This window comes from Castor canadensis, chromosome 14 (assembly GCF_047511655.1).
Source record: "Castor canadensis chromosome 14, mCasCan1.hap1v2, whole genome shotgun sequence".
NCBI classification, from domain to species: domain Eukaryota; kingdom Metazoa; phylum Chordata; class Mammalia; order Rodentia; family Castoridae; genus Castor; species Castor canadensis.
The window spans coordinates 60,669,317-60,690,466 of record NC_133399.1 but is presented as its reverse complement, the minus strand read 5'-3'; the positions used below and the strand labels follow the sequence as shown (position 1 = coordinate 60,690,466).

At 39.4% G+C, this 21,150-nt stretch overlaps 1 protein-coding gene across 11 annotated transcripts in view; it reads left to right on the top strand.

The window, feature by feature from the left end:
• Window positions 1-21,150, top strand: part of Unc5d (unc-5 netrin receptor D) — a 528,179-nt gene that overhangs the window by 437,823 nt on the left and 69,206 nt on the right. For 7 of the 11 annotated variants that reach the window (XM_074054655.1, XM_074054654.1, XM_074054650.1 and 4 more), the window contains 3 exons: window positions 10,268-10,453; window positions 13,204-13,581; window positions 18,214-18,298. In XM_074054655.1, the coding sequence (XP_073910756.1) occupies window positions 10,268-10,453; window positions 13,204-13,581; window positions 18,214-18,298 (649 nt within the window). The remainder of the gene's footprint in view (window positions 1-10,267; window positions 10,454-13,203; window positions 13,582-18,213; window positions 18,299-21,150) is intronic. The other 4 variants (XM_074054658.1, XM_074054656.1, XM_074054652.1 and 1 more) reach the window with 1 other exon arrangement.

Genomic DNA, 21,150 nt, shown 5'->3' with positions numbered 1-21,150 from the left:
AGATAATCCAGGGTACTTGTTACAAATAAGAATACACAAGTCCCTTCTCTCCAACTCATGCAATTCAGAGTTTATAGAATTTATACCTTCAGTGGTCAGAATAATTAAGTTAAATAAAATGAAGTAATTTGCTTAGAGGCTAGAGTTCAAATCCTGATCTTTTTGACTCTGTCCCATGTTTTAACTTGTCTCCCCACCTGGTAGGTCAAAACACAGTTCTACAGTTCAAAGGCAGAATTTCCAGGTAAAATTCAGGACCCTTAGTTAAATTCTAATTTCAGATAAAAACTGAATAAATAAAATTTTAGTGTAAAATACGTCCCAGAGTTTGGCACAGGAAATTCTTACACTATTCATTATCAATTTGTTATTGATCTGAAAATTTAGGTTTAGCCTTTTTTTATTTGTAACTTCTGACATTCTTACTAAGGGTAGGTCTAAAACATGTTTGAATATGCACTATTAAGAAATATTTTATAAAAACAGATGATTTTTATTGCTAGTCTTAGAAGAGTTGAAGCAAATATTAGAAGAATGAGCCTTTCTATAAGAATAAAAATCAGAGACAAAAACTGTCTACAGATTTGGTTATAGAGAAGCATCTATATTAGATGAAAGTGGGTTTAGGGTAGGGCAAAACATGAGATTTTTCTGAGCAGTAAAATATGACATCCACCTGGGAATATACTTAGTACATTCTTGCCTGTCATTGGAAGGTTTGGGAGTACCAGCAACAGACAGTGTTTTACATTTGTATGTAAAAAGGAGCAGAGTGATCAAAGACAGGTGTCTGTACCAGGCAGAGTAGACTGCAATGTGGGCATTTGCAGGATGTTTGTCCTTGAAATTGAGATGCAACAGGCACTGGAAATACAATTGGTGAGGCTCACAAGTGCTTGGGGGATGGAGCTGATAGAAACAAAAGTAAAGATGATGCTTGTGGTTCAAGCCTGGTCGTCTGATCCTTGTATTACCAGAAAAAGGGAATTCAGGAGGAAAAAATTTTTGAGGAGGTAAGAACAGCAAAGCCATAAGATAGATGACAAATTTGAAAAGTTAGGACACAATGAAGGTGGTTTTGTTCAACAAACAAGAAGGAAATGTAGAATCAGATCTTCAGAGAGATGAAGCGGGAGGTGTTCATCTGAGATAGGGCAAGGGCCAGAGTGTTGTTGGCACTGTCTCTGTGTGAGTGATTATCCAATTAGATGAGACTAGAGAAACGAAAAGGGGCCAAGAATTGAACTTTAAAGGCTGTATTTAGAATTGAGAGGACAAAGGGTAGTTACTAAACAATAAGAGCAGGTCAGATAATAGGGAGAATCAAATTTAAGGGACAGTTTTATATCTGAAAGGAGGGCTGGTTCTTGTCTCTTGCTGCAAAGCAGTGCTAAAGAATAAAACAGAGAACATTACTGTTGATCCAGTCACAAACGACCTTCAAAAAGGAACAAGGATTTGGGCAGTGACTTTAGGGAGAAGAGAAACCACATGATAAGGCAAAGGGAACTAATTCAACTATAATACAACCTAACTCTGAGCTGGAAAAATATGATACGGAGGAAATAGGCATGGAGGTTCTTTTTTTTTTTTTTTTTTTTTTTTTTTTGAGAGGGGCAGTGCTAGGGCTTGAACTCATAGCCTACACCATGAGCCACTCCACTAACCCTATTTTTGTGGTGGGTTTTTCAGTATAAGGTCTCGAGAACTATTTGCCTGGGGTGACTTCAAACCCGCGATCCTCCTGATCTCTGCCTCCTGAGTAGCTAGGATTACAGGCATGGCCCACTGGCTCCCATCTGCATGTAGGTTATGAAAAGGAACTTCCTATTAAATATCTTACTTTAAAAATAAAAAAAGAAAATATGGCCTGGGCACAGTGGCTTGCAATTATAATTCTAGCTACTCCTGAGCTGAGATTAGGAGGATTGAGATTCCAGGCCAGCCCAGGCAGAAAGTTCATGAGACCTTTGTCTCTACCAGTAACTGGGAACATTCATCTCATCTCAGCTAAAGGTAAGCAAAAATAGAAAGATTGCCGTCCAGGCCAGCATGAAAAAAAAGCAAGACCCTGTCCCAAAAATAACTCAAGCAAAAAGGGTTGGGCATGACTCAAGTGGTAGAGTACCTGCCTATCAAGTGCAAGGCCCTTGATACCACCAAAAATACATAGTACCTAAATATAATGAAATATGTATGCATATGTGTACAGATATGTGTGTATATATATAGGAAAATACAGTATATATAGGAAAATATAGAAAATGAAGCATAATATGCAGTCTTTAAGGTAAAGAAAAAGATGAAAATGAATGGACATTGACTTATTTTGAAAGGACTCAAAGGATACCGTAAAATGGCTGTTAAGGGAGGAGAAGTAATTGAAGGAAAAGCTTTTTCTTTATGTAGTATACCTTTTTATACTTCCTAAACAATTTTCTAATCTTACACATGTGTTGCTTCTATTTATCTATTTATTTTAACAGTGACAAGAGTTAACTGGCTGGACAGATTATGGAATATATATTGAGAGATATTTAATGTTTAAAAGTTCTTAGAGGTCTTTTTAACAAAGAGCTAGGAACTCAAATAGATTCAAGGAAAGTAGACTGCATGTCTGAGAAGCTGATCAGAAAATAAGTTGAGGAGAGGATTTGGGTAGAGGTGATCAGAGAAACTAGACTGTAGGCAGAGGGCAAAACTCAGGTGTGGAGTTTCAAACTTGAAGAGGCAAAACCAAAAGAGAATAACCAATGAGGCATGTCCCCATGGAGACAGAAAGGGTTGGATCAGCACAGGCCTGGCATAGAAAGGCAGCTCTTCAGGGAACAGAGCAAAGGAAAAGAAAAAGGTATGGAGGAACAGAGGATTTTCAAGTTGTAAGGGCACCAGAGAGCTCACATAGGATAGCCTCCATGTTTTCGAAAAGAGGGGGCAGGTGAGAAACAGGGGTCTTATTGAAAGGGAAAAGAGTTCAGAGTAACCATTGTGATGAAAAACATTATTTGGCCATGGATCATGAATAAAGTAATGATTGAGCTCCAATGAGGGCCCAAATGAGGCTGCACAGAATCAGCCAGTATAGTCTCTGACGTCCTTCAGCAGAGCAGGTTAACCCACTGGCAGAGAAGAGATATGAAAAAGGAACACAGAGAGATGGTTAAATAGTTTGGAGTTGAAGATGGCTGTGTGTTCAGACCCTAACTTTGCCATTTTCTAATTGTGCAGCCTTGGGTAAGTTGCTCACTTACTGAGCCTATTTGTAAAATGGGAGATAGAAGGGCCTGTCTCATAGATTTTTGTCATGAGGATGAGCCTAAGGTCACATCTGCAGTCCTCAGAGAGTGAGCCTATGGTTAGTGCCGAACATTGCATTACTCCTGTTACTTAGAGGGAATCAGGCAACATGGTGAGGCAGACAAAGAGAGGTTAACAGCTGGATGGAGATTGATTCTGCATTGATTCTGCAGACAGAGCAACAGACCACTTGGGATTGATTCTTAAATATGCTACTGAACAGTCATGAGGCTTTGTGCAAGGCAAGACATTTTACACGTTTAAATGAGGAAGTTTTTGCGAGTTTGTTGAAAGAAGCAAATGCTGTTAGTTATGGTAAAATACTAGAACAATGCCTAGTGTATATAGTAAGTGCTACTTAAGACTTGACTGTTGTCATTAATTACAACAATAAAACAACAACAGCACAGTAACAATAATGAAGGTTTGGAAGATGGAAAATTGGAAAGGTAGAGATATTAATTGGTGGTTAAGGGATTAGGGGAATTCTAAGGATTGCAAATAGAATTGTAATCAGTTACTGTAGTTGACCACTTAAAAGCTATTTTCTGATGGGTTAAAGAAAAAAAACCATATCGCTTCTTGATGGTAGCAAATATAAATATCCCAAATGATAACTCCTGTTATATCATATTACAGTGTGCAGTGAAATATTTTGGTAGGTTACTTTGTTAACAGCACTGTTTGTGCTTAGAGTACTTCCTAGGATGGCTGTTGGTTGACCTTCAATGGGATTCCAGCTCAGCTTTGGCTCCAGTCTTCCATTTGGCATCTCACAGGCCTCTCTTTATAAGTATTCATCATGTATATTCCTTACTAATTCATGGCGTCTGATATTGCGTGCCCATTCAAAAATGGCAACAATGGTCATTCTACAATACCTAATAGAGTTAAAACAAAATATCATATGTTTTGGAAGGTACTCACTATGCTTCTTTGTTCATTCTCTGCAGCTTGAGTCCTGCAAAATTGATTCCATCTGCTATATGTTAAATTCATAACATGGGAATTAAGTTAAAGTTCCATTACCAGAGGCATAGTATGTCTTTCACCTGGGCCTCATGTAAAAAGAGGGAGGCAAATGAAGTCAACAGCCCTTCGCTGGAGCCCTTCGGGAACATTGGTCACTACAAATGACTGGAGATGATTATAATTCACAGTCATCAGACTTGTTAATACCTTTTCCTAGAACTATGAAATTCAAAGGGGCTTTGAAAGGTCATTTACTCCTTCCCACCAACTCTGATCAAAAAACTAAAATAAAATAATTGCAGACTATTACAAAGCCATGCTGGTTTTTAGAGACTTTCTGAAGGAGATTTCACAATCTCCCTCAGAAATACACTTGGGGTTTTTTAACAGCTCTCATTGTAGGAAAGGTCATTTTAATATCTATCCAGAGTCCCAACTGCTATAATAAAAGGCCACGTCCTCCTTTCTTGCTTCTTGTTAGAGATGGCGGAAGAGTTGGTTACTCTCTTCATCGTAAATGAGCGGTCATTGAGTGCCAACCAGAGGCCTAGGCTCTCTGCATTCTGATCGCCAGGAGTCACTTCACAGCTCTCTTCTTTCTGGCCAAATGAATCCATAAACTCTTCCTGTCCAGATGTTTGTTTCCAACTCCCTGTTGATCTTTGCTGCCTTTCTCTGCAGATGCTCTGCACACTTTCAGCAGGGGGCACATCCTTTCTGGTGGATTTAGAATTCAACAGATTTCAATGCAGTCAGATCTTTGGGTTGCTTTTGTTTTGTTTTGGATATACTTGTAGATTATACACAAGAATTTTTTTCTCTATGACATGTTGAATCCTTCTAAGCCTTTCCTAAAGCTTTTATAACTTTAAGATAGAAGAAAATAGGGACGAAGGGAACAGAAAAGACATCAGAAACACATTGATAGAGAAAGCCTAGCTTATGAAACAGAAAGTCAAAAAAGTATCCTATATCCATAAAAAAAGGTAGAGTAGCCTGCTCAGTCAGCACTTTTGCTCAGAATTACTTTTAGCCAACAACCCGGCAATGCTCTGTGTCTGTGTGAGGACTGACAGTTATGAACACAAGTGTTTGCAAATGGAAATGAAACAAGAGTCCTACAAGAGTTCTACAATCAACCCAAGCTTTTGGTTCCTTTACTACTTCTTTCCTCACAGTTTGAGGCTAGGCAAGCAATCAATAAATGGTTGTGCAAATGGTTTACAAGGTTCTATGGGAAATTATAGAGATAGTGTTTATGAGGAGTTTAAATCAGTGAAGGAGAATAAACCAAGTCACTGTCATTCAGGTAGTGTGACCTGCCAGGTATGGTGGTGCACATCTATAATCCCAGCTTCTTGGCAGGCAGAGATCAGGAGGAATGTGGTTCAAGACCAGCTCAGACTTTTTGTCTGAACTCAACCAACAGGCCAGGCATGGTGGTACATATCTATAATCCTAGCTATGTAAGAGGTATAGGTAGGCATCCCTGGGAAAACAAAATGAAGACCCTATCCATCAAAAATAAAATAACTACAGCAAAGGCAGGAGGGCGGCTCAAGTGGTAGAAATAGCATAAGGCCCTGAGTTCAAACCTAGAATGGCAAAAAGAAAGAAAGAAATGTATGAACCAAAATCAGTTTTAGGAACCCTAAGCAACGTAAATTCTAAAGACCACAGGTTTGAAGAGTCATCATGGGGGAGAGAGATCTTGCACTGGCACCTGACAGGGGGGTAACTAAAGATGGGTGGGTCCTGGATGAAGTGGAGAAGGCATATGACACTGACCACTACACAGGGACTTTTGCTACCTGGCATCCATCTGGCAGCTCAATGATCACAATTGAATTTGGGATCAAAGTGCAGCAAAGGACTAAAACATGGGGAACAGGAGTGACATGGAGGCAGCTGCATGCCCTGTGAAGTGGCTTTGCTGTGAAGTATGTGACCAGAGCAATTCACCTAGGAAGGAGTGACTGTGGTTCTCCCCAGCCAGTCTGATATTCAGTTGACATGAGTATATCCCAAGTGCTTGACTGAACATATGCCTGCACTTATGATTCTACAAAGGTACCATCCATGTGTACCTGTGCTCACAGATACACATGCACAACTCTCTCCTCCTAAGAAGGCAGCATAGAAAAGGCAGAACTAATTTTTCAGGTGTCTTACCTATCCTCACCCCTCCCTTGTGTGCTCTTGCTTTTATCATGTGCTCAAAGTCCAATCCCCTTGTTGTGTTTGCCCTTGAGCTAATGTCCACATATGAGGAGGAACATACGATTTTTGGTCTGTTGAGCCAGGCTAACCTCACTCAGAATGATGTTCTCCAATTCCATCCATCTACCAGCGAATGATAACATTTCGTTCTTCTTTGTGGCTGCGTAAAATTCCATTGTGTATAGATACCACATTTTCTTAATCCATTCGTCAGTGGTGGGGCATCTTGGCTGTTTCCATAACTTGGCTATTGTGAATAGTGCCGCAATAAACATGGGTGTGCAGGTGCCTCTGGAGTAACCTGTGTCAAAGTCTTTTGGGTATATCCCCAAGAATAGTATTGCTGGATCAAATGGTAAATCAAAGTTTAGCTTTTTAAGTAGCCTCAGCTAGCTAGCATTTGTTGCCCTTAATGCAGAGAAACTAAAGCAGATACCTTAAAAGCAACTGAGGCCAATAGGAAAAGGGGACCAGGAACTAGAGAAAAGGTTAGATCCAAAAGAATTAACCTAGAAGGTAACACACACACACAAAAAATTAATGTGAGTCAACTCCCTGTATAGCTATCCTTATCTCAACCAGCAAAAACCCTTGTTCCTTCCTATTATTGCTTATACTCTGTCTTCAACAAAATTAGAAGTAAGGGCAAGATAGTTTCTGCCGGGTATTGAGGGGGTGGGGGAGAGAGGGAGGGGGCAGGGTGGGTGGTAAGGGAGGGGGTGGGGGCAGGGGGGAGAAATGACCCAAGCCTTGTATGCACATATGAATAATAAAACAATAAAAAAAAAAACTATAAAAAAAAAGAAAAGGCAGAACTAAAGCTTGGCTCCTTGTTGGGCTGGTCCACAACACACATGAAAGAGATTTGCTACTTTTATGAACACACAAAAATCCTTATAGGGAAAGGCACTCTATGCTCTTGGAAAGCAAGATTAGAAAATAGTGGGGGAAGAGGGGAACAAAGAAAAAGAAAGAATAAGGTGATGTGCCAGAAGGTAGGTAGAGAAAAGAAGAACAAACACAGAAGAGACAGAAGAAAGAAGCATGGTATTTCAACTGTAGAAGAATTTGAGCTGTGAGTAAGGAAGTCTCATTAAATCCCTTGAGGGTAACATGTAGCTGCACCTGGAACGCCAGGATCTCATCACTGTATCCTTTAGACAAGGAATTACTGAGGTTCTGGACCACGTGCGAACTCATCCATCCATCTTCATTTCTGTCACATTTGGTCCTCAACAAATGTTTGTTGAATTAAAGAAATTATTATATCCTGGACTTTGTAATTTCTGGACAGATTATTCTTGTAAAATCAATACCAGTTTGTTTATCTTCTATAGGAATCCCTCTCCACGGGCTCCTAGCTCTACCAAGTGTCAGAATGACCTAATGGGAAGCCAGTGCTCACCATTCAGGCCTCTCTCCCTTCTCTCCCTCCCCCAAAGTCCCTCTACTCATTTTAAAATTTTTATAGTATAATATTTTATTCTCTTGACATAAGTCAAATGTATTCTTCAAATTTTCCTAGGAAAAAAAATGCAGTGAGCCATATCAAACATTTATACCTTGGTCTGAAGGTATATGGCAGGTCCTTTCCTAAAAACAGGACTTGTGTTCTGGAAGGAAATGAAAATTCTGATTATCTGAGTAGCCAGAGAATGAGGCACATAAAAGACACAATGGGACCCCAGGACAACAGAGACAACTTGTTCCTGCTCCTCTGTGTTGTGTCATTATGTTCCTGCCCAGTGGTATCCATTTTGAGCTCAGGCGTTTTGCCCTGGTCATCCTCCTGGCTTCTGGACTTTCATGTTTTGGCACCTGGAAAGCTAAGGATGACTTTGCCTCTGCTTTGCCAGCTCAGCAGTAGAGCAGCTGTGTTTAGTGCACTGCCGGGCTGTTTCTCTGTATGTGCTCATTTTCTGAGCAGGTGTGTTCTCCAGATACACCTTTTCAGGTGGTAAGTATCATCAGTCAGCAATGCCCAAGGAGCCAGAGGAGAGGGAGGGAAAGGGCTCATTAGTCTCAATCCAAAGTTCCCTCACTGTACCTGGAATCCTGGCATGATGCATCTGTCCCCTTTTGTACGCTCTCTGTTCTGGGTGTCATTATTCCCACCAAGAAACTTCATGGAGGGAGAAGGAGGGTAGGAAGGTAAGTATATTGTTGGCTGCTCTCTCTCTCTCCAAATGGCACAGATATACTTCAGAACTCTGGAGTAGACGTTAGTCATTGTGTGTATGGATGGTTCTGGGTAGTCAGAGAAGTAGGCGTCCATCCCCTTCCTCATCCCCTGATTGGACCATCGGGAAACTGCAACTACAGTCTGCATCACACCCTGTTTCTCAGTACCCCTCATATTGTCCTGGTTATTAAATGTGTCTGATAAACCTCTGACCTTTCAGCTTTGATTCTTCCCGATGGTTGTGCTCTCCTTTGCACATTATTTTTATGTATTTACTGCCCTATTACTGACCTGGTTCTGCTTCATTTCCTTGTTCACTCTTTAATTTGGTAGCACTTTATTTTACGGTCCACTAACTTTGTTGAAAATAAATTCACTTTACTTGTGTGGTTAGTATTACTCATTTGATAACATAAGTACCATATTAGGGTGCAGTGAATGCATAGTAAGTGTTGTGCAATTACAAGGTAAATATATGATGGGTTTATTTTATCCTCACGGCCCAACACAGGGTGACATTGTAATTACTTTGGACCCATTAAGTGTACTTACCACATAATCGTCGGAAAATTAATTACCTAGTTAGCTTCTGCCACCTTCCATTTCCACACACTTTGAGATTACACCTCTTTTAGGATTAAGTTGTCCTGGATAAATCTCCTATGGTGAATCTCAGTAGCCATTATGAATCTGTTTCAGGGATGAACCACACCCAATGCATATCTGAAAAGAGTTGAAAATCAACTATAGCACATCTTGGGGGCTGGGGAGACAGCCACATTCTAAGTTCGAACTAACGCTTTTATTTTTGCTTTGCCCATGCATTCAATAGGATGGAGTAGGAGAGGTATGGGAGAATCAGCATGTGTCCTTTTAGTGACCAGCCCTCTTCCACAACAAAATGTTAGAGTCTAGCATTTAATCAGTGTCAGAAAATATTTACCAGGGACATAAGAGCCCTGGAACCAAGATCTTCAGATCTCACTGTAAAAATAGTCTCATCATGGTAATTGGGGTTACCATTGTTCTCTGCATCTGAATGATTTGTGTCAAAGCTAACATTCATATTTGTGAACTCTGATCTTCTCTTTCTTGACTCATTCACCATGGATTAGCCTCTCCCTAGATTGCTCTGTGGGGATGCATGTACCCCAGGTCTTGTATGAGCAGAGCAGTCACCCATTTTTCTTTTTTTTTTATCATTTGTGTGATTCTGTTCTCCCTGAAATAAAAGTAAAATGTAAAAATACTTTGCAGGTAAATATGACTTCCCAAAGTAAGTTAAGGAGCTGGAGTTGCCTGTTTTTACTTGAAAAATTTTATGTTCTTTGCAAAATTGATTCTCTGCAAGAGTCTATTACATGGTAAGCTACCATAATGCAGTTAAGATATTTGACTAGCATCACTTTGATTTATACAAGGCATTTTAGAAACATGATTATTGTGCAAATGAGAGTATTACTTGTGGCTAATTGCAGATGTCATTTTCTTTGAGCAGTAGCTCCAAAAATCCAATAGCATTTCATTTTGTGCCCAGGGAGGCTCTTTGGCTTTGCGCCCATGTTAGCCACTTAGGATTTCTCTTGTGTCTTTCAGGCATTGAGAATGCCAGTGACATTGCTTTGTACTCCGGCTTGGGCGCTGCAGTCGTGGCTGTTGCAGTCCTGGTCATTGGTGTCACCATCTATAGACGGAGCCAGAGTGACTATGGCGTGGACGTCATTGACTCTTCTGCATTGACAGGTGGCTTCCAGACCTTCAACTTCAAAACAGTCCGTCAAGGTCAGCGGCGTAGGTCCCCCAACACCTCTTCCTCAGGACCCGACTGCATTCACACGGGAGCCCCAGTGTTCTCCTCGGTCCTGTGTGAAAGTAGCCGTTGGCCCTAGGAGCCGCTACCAATTGTTTGCACACATCAGGACAGCAGACTCAACCAAGCGTCCTATTTCAGTCCTTGGCTACTGCAAGGACAAATGCATTTCAGTTTACTGTTAGCAACATTTTAAGTGAGGCAATTCCATCTTTGATGTACAATGAGCTTAACAAGTTGCATATCTCAAATTATCCAACTTTCTTTTTTATGGATATATATTTAATTTAGTTAACTAAAATACTGATTATTTGAGACTGAAGACCAACCTTCCAAGCATATTTATTATACTATTTTTGGTTTCTTCTATTTTAAATAAGTAAAAAGACTTTAGAGGATAGACAATGGGTCAGTTAGCCAGGAAAAAAAATGAAATCCAAACCTAAATGACCCTGAGCTATTGCCAAGCCCAAGCAACCTTTTGTTGTAAGGGAAGGAAAATTTATCGTGTCAAACTTCAGCAATACCCATTTTCAAAACAGTTATTTAATTCTCTTATTTGAATCAAATCTATTCCTGACAGCAGAGTGGGGATGAGACATACCTGGCTTTAATTTTTAAAAAGATAAAACCATCTCTCCTCAGAGATGAAGTTTTCTCCCTTGACTCTTATTTTCCATATTGTCTCCTTTATTTCTGTTTATTGTGTGAAGATAGTGCTTTTGGCATAGATCCAGAAGTCTCAGGGCTTAGCATCGATTGGGGTAGATGGACCACTGACATGTCACCCCAAGCCCACTAGAATAAAACAATTGAGAGATAGCCGAAGAGAGAAGGTTGCTCCTGTCACCTTTAATTTCTAGGCTCCTTAGGTGTCCAGTAGGGATCTACTCCACAGATTTGTATATAGTTTAGTACATGTGACTTTAAATTAGAGACAAATCCAGTGAAGAACTTATTTTTATTCTACATATGAAACTGAGCATATATTTCCATCAAATAAGGTGTCCATATCTTCAACTATGGACTATGGACTGTATCATCTATATCTATCTGTCTATCTATATGTGTGTATACATGTATCTGAGGTGCTCTCTATTTCTCTCTCTCTCTCTCTCTCTCTCTCTCTCTGTGCATGTGTGTGTGTGTGTGTGTGTGTGTGTGTGTGTGTGTGTGTGTGGGTGTGCTGGGCAAGCACCGTACCACTGAGCTATATACCCAGCCTTGTACATAGTTTTATAATAAAGGCCTTTTTCATGTCTGTGCTGTCTAACTTTAGGAAATACTTTTTGTTTCTTTGCTTTATGTTAGCTAGGAGGATCTTTTAAGAGTAGCCAAAAATGAAGCTTCAGAAACTGAAGGGTTGTAATCAAATAGTCAGGAGACTTAGGGATATGATTTTTGAGGTCTCTATGGAAACTTCTATTCCACACTCTTTTTCATGAGGGATGTTCTTCAGTCCTTCTTGCTCAGGTTAAGACCAAAGTCTTAACCTATAGAACCCAGTGTGGTTCTGTTAAAAAGCAAAGTTCTTGATGGTGGCTGTCTTGGTGTAGCAGCTCCAAATGTGAAAAAGACATCATCAAGAAGCCATTAGATCTACATTATTTTATCTCATTTGTGTATTTTCTCGTGATTCTAGATTCTTAGAGCATCCAAGAAGAGGTGGGAAAAGCCAGGGTTATAGATTTCTGCTGGCATTGTTACAAATTACAAAAGTGGAAAAACAATAGAGGCTAATACAATATGCCCAGAATTGCAAAACTTTCAAAAATATCACACTTTAAACATTTTTATCAGGCCCCAAAGGAAAACTGTTTAATATGGTTTGGGTTTCAATTTGAGATGTCACATTGATGGACTGATATGGGTGGGAGGCTTGGGAATGAGGGTTATTTTGTTATTTACTAATAAATGAGATTACTTCATCACAAGAAAATATCACAGCATTTCTTTTGGTTGGTGAGCCTTGACAGATGACAAAGTCCAATTTCTCGTGTTTTTATACAGAATGTTTTTTTCATTTGTTTTGAGACAGAAAGGAGACCATGGTGGGCTGCTCCCCACATAAAATCTGGGTTGCCCTCTGTCCCTGTGTGGAGCATTTTTCCCTCTGAGTGACATGTGTGATATTGTCTACACAGATGCAGAGACACTCATGAGGTCTCCATTTGCTCCAAGGACACATCACTTCCTCCCCCAGCTTCAGAAACTGCCCAGAATTCCACAAGAAATGTTCTGGAACCGACACATCTTTTTTATAAACAGCACTACCTAGTCACCATGCTGTATCATCTCTTGCCATTTAAAATGAACAGATGTTATTTTTGCTCCAAACTGAATTGCAAAACATTTTTCTTTTCCTTTTTTTAAGCTCTTCTTTGCTAGTTAAAATAATCACATAAATAGCAATACCTGAGTTAGTTAACTGACCCAGTACCAGAAATACTTGTCTTAAAAAGATGGCATGTAAACCTCTCAGGAAATGAAGGCTTTGGGCTGCAACATTCAGAAAATGGTCTAGGAAAGACAGAGCTGCTGATTCCAAGGCACTGGTCACTAAAAACCAATGTATTACAGCTGCTGTACCTGCTCAGGGTAGGCCTGGAGAGCTGGCTCTGACCAGAGCAGCTGGCAGCATTCAGGTTAGTAGAGGCAGCTGTGAAAAGGGAATGGCGATGTCCTTTAGTTTCTGAGTGACAGATCCATTTTTTTTTTCCAGGTAACTCCCTGCTCCTGAATTCTGCCATGCAACCAGACCTGACAGTGAGCCGTACATACAGTGGTCCCATCTGTCTACAGGACCCTCTGGACAAGGAACTCATGACAGAGTCCTCGCTCTTTAACCCTTTATCTGACATCAAAGTCAAAGTTCAGAGCTCATTCATGGTTTCCCTGGGAGTGTCTGAGAGAGCAGAGTACCATGGCAAGAATCACTCTGGGACTTTTCCCCATGGAAACAACCGAGGCTTTAGTACAATGCATCCCAGAAACAAAACACCCTTTATCCAAAACCTGTCATCACTCCCCACAAGGACGGAACTGAGGACAACTGGTGTCTTTGGCCATTTAGGGGGACGCTTAGTAATGCCAAATACAGGTGGGTGGTAAGTGTGTATTTGTATATTTTTCTGTGTTTTTTTAAATACTTTACATTTATGCAGTTACATCTCATTTTACAAATTTCACCATCCCTTCTCAGAGCAACAAACACCATGGCTGTACCAGTCTACTTGATGCACACAGCAAACCAGAAGCTAAGCTGCAACTACACTTTGCTGTCTTCATTTCAATGTGGATTGAATGCTCTTTTAGATGCCCTGTGAAGTTGATAGCCATATTTGTGTAAAAGGTCTGGAGTTTACGTCCCTCAGAATGCATTATATGATTGATCAGAAAGCACTGAGAACACTCTTTGACTTGGACTGTGTATATACACATGCATGGTTTATGCACTGACAGATAAGCGACTGCAATGACATTCAGTCAAATTTCACCAGTAACTGACCTAATAAACACTCTCAATGTCCATCAACCTTATTGTTATTTCATGATAAGCAATGATGAGGAATCCTTTGAATTCAAACTTCAGTTCCAGAGTTGTTCAATAAGCACAATTACTTGCCAAGTATTTTCCCCCTATTGTGTTGGAAGAGAGATATTCATGATGTTCTGACAGAATCCTTCAGGTGTCCAGCTCACATCACTTTTTTTTTTTTTTTGAGGTACAGGGGTTTTAATTCAAGGCCTTATGCTTGCAAATGTTCTACCACTTGAGCCATTCCCAGTCCTTTTTGCTTTTGCTTTATTTTTTCAGTTAGAGTCTCAAGCATTTTGCCCAGAGCTCTCCTTGGACCATGATCCTCCCATCTCCACCATCTATGTAGCTGAGATTACAGACATGTATCTCCATGCCCAGCCTCAGCCCAGGTCACGTTTACAATGGCATCCTATCCATTGACTAGTCTTCAGAGATGCTGCCTGAGACCTAAGTAGCTGACAGAAGAGGACAATTTCTCATTTGAGTTCTGAGCCATGAGAATTAGATATTGTTCTAAAATCTGCAGTCTCTGTTCACTTCTGAGAGGAACGAGTCCATTGGATCTGCAGATGTTATTACACAGAAGGTTAGCATCCAGTCAGAGCTTTGACAAGTTTCCCTCAAAGCTGGAGCTAGCCAACATTTATCTAATGAAATGAAATCTGTAACAGAGCTAGTCTCAGGCTACTATCCAGCTAACTGACCCCTCTAGTAGTTTAGTGACTTAAGTTTATGGGTGTAGTCTTATTCTCTACTAGATCAGTTGTGTTCTTTAAAATATAATTTCAAAACATTTTATTTCTTAAAAATAGCCCTCCTATGCATCCCTAATAATGATTATGTTTTCTTACCTTCCAGTTTTCTAAATCTTCCTTGGTCAGGGTTCTAGGACATGAAGGGACCTTCATCCAAATATGTATGCATGTCAGCATATAGGTGTCTATGTGTGATGTGATTCTTCCTATTGGTAATTGGTAGAGTGTTCTGATTTGTGGCTCTGGAATTATGAGAACTGGCAGATAGGAGACTCAATGAGAAATGAAGTAGTGAACCACATGAAGTAATTACTCTCTGTATAAAAATTCATTACAAGTCCTGGAAAAAGAAAAGTAAAACACACAACCACTGTCATCTCACAGAATAATATGTGAACATTAGAGTAATATGAAGTGACCATTGAGTCATTATGTCTTTATTTTAGCCCCTCTTTCAAGGCCCTGCTTGACCCTCATCGTCATCCATATGTGTTTGTGTTTGTGTGGGTGTGCATACATGTATGTACACATGTTGAAGGGGTACCAAAACCCACCCATACATTGCCTACATTGGTTTAATGTTCCTCAAATAAAGAAGGAAATTATGATAAACCAGAGAGTTTTCTTTTCCTTCTTCTCTGATGTGAGAGGCATTCATGGTGAAAACAAAAACTCTGATAGCACTGCCAATGATTTCCACCCATTTCCTCTGTGAAAGGGATGTTTTCAAAGCTCCATACAGGAAGTCCTGGACAAAATCAAAGTTGTTCATTGCAAATGAGTTTGAGCAGAAATAAGTGTAGGGAACTGAAACATTCCCTGTTATTTGTAAGACATAAATGCAAAATATGCCCTGGGGAGCTAAAGTATAAAGAAAGCGTGGCACAGAAATTAGATTGTTCTAATGCCATCGCCCCCAATTGTCATATGATGCACTCTGGAAGTCATTTATTATGTGACATATGAAATGGAAAACTCAGACAAGTGGTTCTGTTGTCATATCACATAAAAGGCTGTCAGGGGAGCAAGGTGGAGTTTGGGAGCAAAATATCTTTGTTTAATCAGAGATAACTGGTGAATGACATATTGAAAATGGATACTTCTTCAAGAGACCATAGGAAAGTGATAAGAGCCCCTGCCTAGCAACCATGAGGCCCTGAGTTCAAACCCCACACCACCAAAACAAAACAAAACAAAACGAACAAGCAAACAAAAAAACCCAAGAGACCATAGGCATAAAGTTTCACACGGTGCCTCTCATTCCTCATGATATATATCTTGCCACCAACACTACCACTCCCTATGACCCTTGTCTCTGTAGTTTACTGTCTTTGGTCTCCACATGTAATTTGCTTGTTTAGGTAGGAAGACAGAAGTATGGTTGAAGGATAGTAATACAATTTCTGATTGAAGGAGAGAGAAAAATAGTTTAAAGCTCCAATGATCCTGTAGAATCACATTGGATTTAGGAATACCATGAATAATGTTTCAATCTAAACACAGGGAATGAAGCCAATTTAAAAGGAATGAGATATGATGTGCTCAACAAACAGCTCTTTCTCAAATGTCTCATACTTATTTCTTCTCATTGGATCTGGAAGTGTATCATCAAGCCATGGTGATCTGTATAAAAAGAATGACTGAGAGCCTAGCTTGTTCACTGAGAATTTTGAATCCTATGCTATACATTCATGATATGTGTACTGGGTACCCACTACACACCACACGTTGTGCTAAGTGTTGATGTAATGTAACATATTGCTTGACAACAGGTTAGTGCACTTATATATATGACGAATAGGGTCTTACATGTGTCTTCATCATCATGGCATAGAGAGTATGAAGGAGAGGCAGCAGGCAGAAAATGCTATGTCAAACTAAGACATGGCAGAATGACTAGGGCAGGTATTCAGGTTGCTGTCCAAACACGCTGAATATCCTCAGTATTATAATCTGTGTTCAACAGCAGGAAAGAATACAATGGAGGGCACTTCATTTGGCAATTACATTTAAGGAAGAATAGAAAACGGAAGATGGCACCCAATTGGAGATCCCTAAGTATAGCAATTACAGTTCTCTGACTATTGACATGAAGGTCTAGAATATAAATGTATCTCCTTACTGAAAGGCTGTGAGCAAGATTTAAATGTGCCTCAATCTTACTGCTACTGAAAGATGCTGATGATAACTAGCATGTTACTGAATAATGCTTCTAAATGTGAATCACAAATAGCTTGTTTTGCAATGAGTCTTGTATTCCTTGACTCTCTAGCTTCTAACAGGCACATAGACAAATAGGAAGCCTGCCATCTCTAGACTTAAATTATCATCAGCAACTTGAAAGCTTTCTGTACGATTAACTCTAATGAAAGGAAAAAAGGTGAGAGCTGCATTATGCACAAAATAGGATACCCTCCGAGTTCATTTTGTAAAGATCCTACTGTTTCTCTGTTTCATTCCTTGTTATAAACAAGAAACTACATTAAAGCGAGTCCCAGTTCTCTCTAGATGTCTCTCATGGCCAATGTGAAATATTTTTCTCATAGCATTCAAGAAGGAAAGAAGGGACATTTAAAATTCGGTGTGATGTGGCTTCCTGTTCTTTCCTTTCTACAATGTATGATTTCACTGATGTAAGTCTGCTGAGTTCTTGCAATTTGAAATTGACATTGATATGGTTAGATTACTTTAGCCTTAACTCTTTTTAGCAAATTTAAAGACTATTATTTGATAAAAGATTATTATGAATATCAGGTGCTTTTACTTTTTTGTAGTTTTCTTGACATAATGTAGTAGTCCAAGGTCAGGAGTGGTGGCTCATGTCTTATAATTCCAGTATTCAGGAAGCTGAGGCTGGATGATCGTGAATTCAAGGCCAGTCTGGGCTGCATAGCAAGTTCTAGGCCAACTTCAACTACATGGCAAGACCCTGTCTCAAAAAACAATCACTGAAACAAAACAAAACTTTGCCAGTCAGCTGAGCACCACCCTCAACTCCAGATGCACAATTTGTAAGACAGTTTCATACCAGGTTCAAGCAAAGTATTAGGTCACCGATCATTCCAGGTAACTTTTCTGGAAACCAATGGATACAAATAGCATATAAAGATACATTTTTTAAGTTTGGAGCAGATTAACTGATGCGCTGACAAATTCTTATCTTTCAAAAGAACTAAACAACCAGGAAAGCTTTAAAAATTAAAGAAAAAAAAATTTATTTAAGTGTCCAGTTGAAAAATATGCCCTTCTTTGTGTCATTGTTATAAAATAGTGCTTTTTCCCTTATTATTTTGACTTTTTAATTTTTCCAAGGATTGGAATTTAACACATTACCATGAGAAGGTCCTTTCTTGTGGACATGTATAAGGCACTTAAGAGTCACACTTCAAAATAATTGGAATGTCTGTGAATAACCTCTTGGCTTTTTCTGTTTTAGGGGTAAGTTTACTCATACCTCATGGCGCCATCTCTGAGGAGAATTCTTGGGAGATTTATATGTCCATCAACCAAGGTGAACCCAGGTGAGAGCCAGACAAGCATGGTGTATTAGCAATTTCATAAATATGGGCTGGAACTTCCATGGGAAATCTGAAGTTACTAAGATAATGAAATAAGGAGATACAAAGATGAGGGAGTAAGCCACTTGGCTCTACAGAGGGAAAAGCCCGTTGTAAAACCATTGGCCAAAGTAAAAACCTGCATCTCCTGTTTAGCATCTAAACAGGAGACACCATGTGGGAAACAGTGAGTTGGTAGATAGGTCATAAATAACCATAAACAGTGGCTGCCTCACAGAGTCTTCCTCTCAAAAGGAAATGAAATTACCCCTGGAGATGATCTTTGGTGCTAAACATTATGCTGATTCATCCAATGATTGACTCATGACCCTTTCAAGGTCAGCAGAAGACCTGCTATATATAGTCTGAGAAACAATTTCTTAGGCAGTTTTCCTCAATGTAAAAAATACAGTCTAAACTTCAATAGCTTTCAAGTCTGACAAATTTCAGCAGCATTAGATTCAATTACACGAACAAATACAAATCTTGTCACATACACTTTTAATGAAAGTAGTTGGTTATTTTCTTAGTGCAACTATAATATTTGTAGAAATGTTGCCTTCCTCCACAAGATAAAGCTAACTCCTCGTTAGAAAGCAATTTCTCTTATAAACTGGATATATACCTCTGGCATTTTCAGTCATAACATCTTGGTTATGTTAGAATAGATTTTTTTGTTGTTAGCAAAGAATACATGAAAGAAAAACACTGGAAAGAAAAACAAGGCAGAAAAACAGATGGTTTAAACAATTTTTGATAGCTATTTCTATGAAAGGATTTGAGCATGCCCAACAGTTCTAGCTTTCTGCTATACTGAACTTGAGAAGAATGGAAGAAAAAGGTCTTCTTGGTCATTGGTGAGGCTCGTAGAGGATTTGTATGTTGCTGTGCTAGGTTGAACATTCATCTTATTTCCTCAATCCTATAAACCTGAAAATGTGCTGGTGTCTAAATAACTCCATTTGACAAATGGGAAAAACTGAGACTCAGAGATTTCTTTTGGTTGTTTGGCTTGGTTTTTAAATTTTTTTTCTGTTTGTGGGGTGCTAGGGATAGCACCAGATCTTCATGAATACTAGGTAAACACGCCTCCACTGAGCCACACTCCTCAGCCCAAGATGCAAAGAGTTTTAAAGACTTAACATCAAAATCTTAGCTAAGTCAATTTAGCAGACCTAAAGTCTGAGTTGTTTGGGTGGAAGTCATATCTTGTTTATCCTTTGCTTTACTTAAGAAATCACACCTGCTTAGACCAATTATAGATAGGTATGCTTTTAAGCACATCATCTTACAAACATCTAGTACAATCATCCGTCAGCATCCACAGGGGTTCCAGGACTTTTCAAGGACAGCAAAATCTGCAGATTCTCATGTCCCTTATATAAAATGGCATAGTACTTGCATATAACCTATGTACTTCCTTCTGTACACTTTAAATCTTCTCTATATTGCTTCTAATACTTAGTACAATATAAATGCTGCATAAAGGGTTGTAATGTATTGTGTGGGGAACGATGACAAGACAAATGTTTGGATATGTTCAGTATCGATGCAATGTTTTTTCAAATAGTTTTTATCTGAAGTTGATTGGATCTGTGGATGTCAGACCTGAGGATACAGAGAGCTGACTGTGTAAAGAAGAATCCAGTCAGTCTTTCCTGTCATCCTCCATCTCTGAATCACCTCCCTTCACTGTAATTGATCCACCAAGTCTGTGTTCAACTTGTTCCTCTCAAAGCCATCCCCAGTGTCTTCTACCTCATTACATGAGAACCAACCTAGGGCTACTTCACATTTTTCCAAGACACCTAATTTACAACTTACTTCAATCCCTGTCTCTTACTATAAGCTGCCTCTTCTTAAGAGGCTAGAATTAGGATGTGCCAACAGATATCAAATGTATAAGGACTTAAATAAAATGGCTGGAAAATATCAGAAAGGAATATTACTTGGGACATCCTGTGATTTTAAGATAAGAAGAAATAGCTATGAACTTATAGAGTCTAAAGTTCTCAAAAGACAGGTTGGCTTATGGAGGCCATTCTCTGGGCCACTTTTAACTTTGTAAGTTCCATGTAACCAGTTTGCTTTATCCATTTGTGTCAAGGGTATGAGTTCATTGCTGCTGTCTAGGGAAGTGGATAGAAACAAGAATAATCTATCCAAGACTTTACATCTGTGAAGTGTGCATTTCCTACCTATTAATTGGAAGAAATAAAATTGTAAGAAGCATACATTTTCTTTCAGGTTGATGAAATCTTCCCAGATGTTCCTGTCTCCTGAGGGAAGGAGCAGTCTCTGGGCTGCAGGCCATTTTGCTTCCTTGGCAATCCTTATTCCCCTTTGAGTGGCACCACACTGGTTATCAAAACACTAAAAATAACAAATGCCTTTCTGCTCCTTTTTTTTCTTTTTCTTTAAGGTGAGATTAATTTTTTCTGTCTGTGCCAAGAGGCTCTCTGTTCTTCAAATTTTGATCTTGTGAATAATCAGAAAGTGACCAGTGTATCATCTTCTCTTTGCAATATCACCTGAAATTCTGTTTTTAGTTTATGCCGACTGTCATCCTAAACATTTCTCAAAGTCCAGAGAGGCGAATGCATTGCTCTGATTCTTTCATCATTACCTCTAAAGCTGTCACTGTCCCCTCCCTTTTTATTAAATTGTCCTGGTTCCATACAGGACACAGTAGGATCTTCCAAACAACATCTTGATGTGGTATATAGCTTGAAGTTAGCTCCATCTTCCTTCTGACAAGGCATTTCTGTTGCCCCTTTCTGAGCAACATCCCCAGTGCAGCAAGGTTGTGACTTACT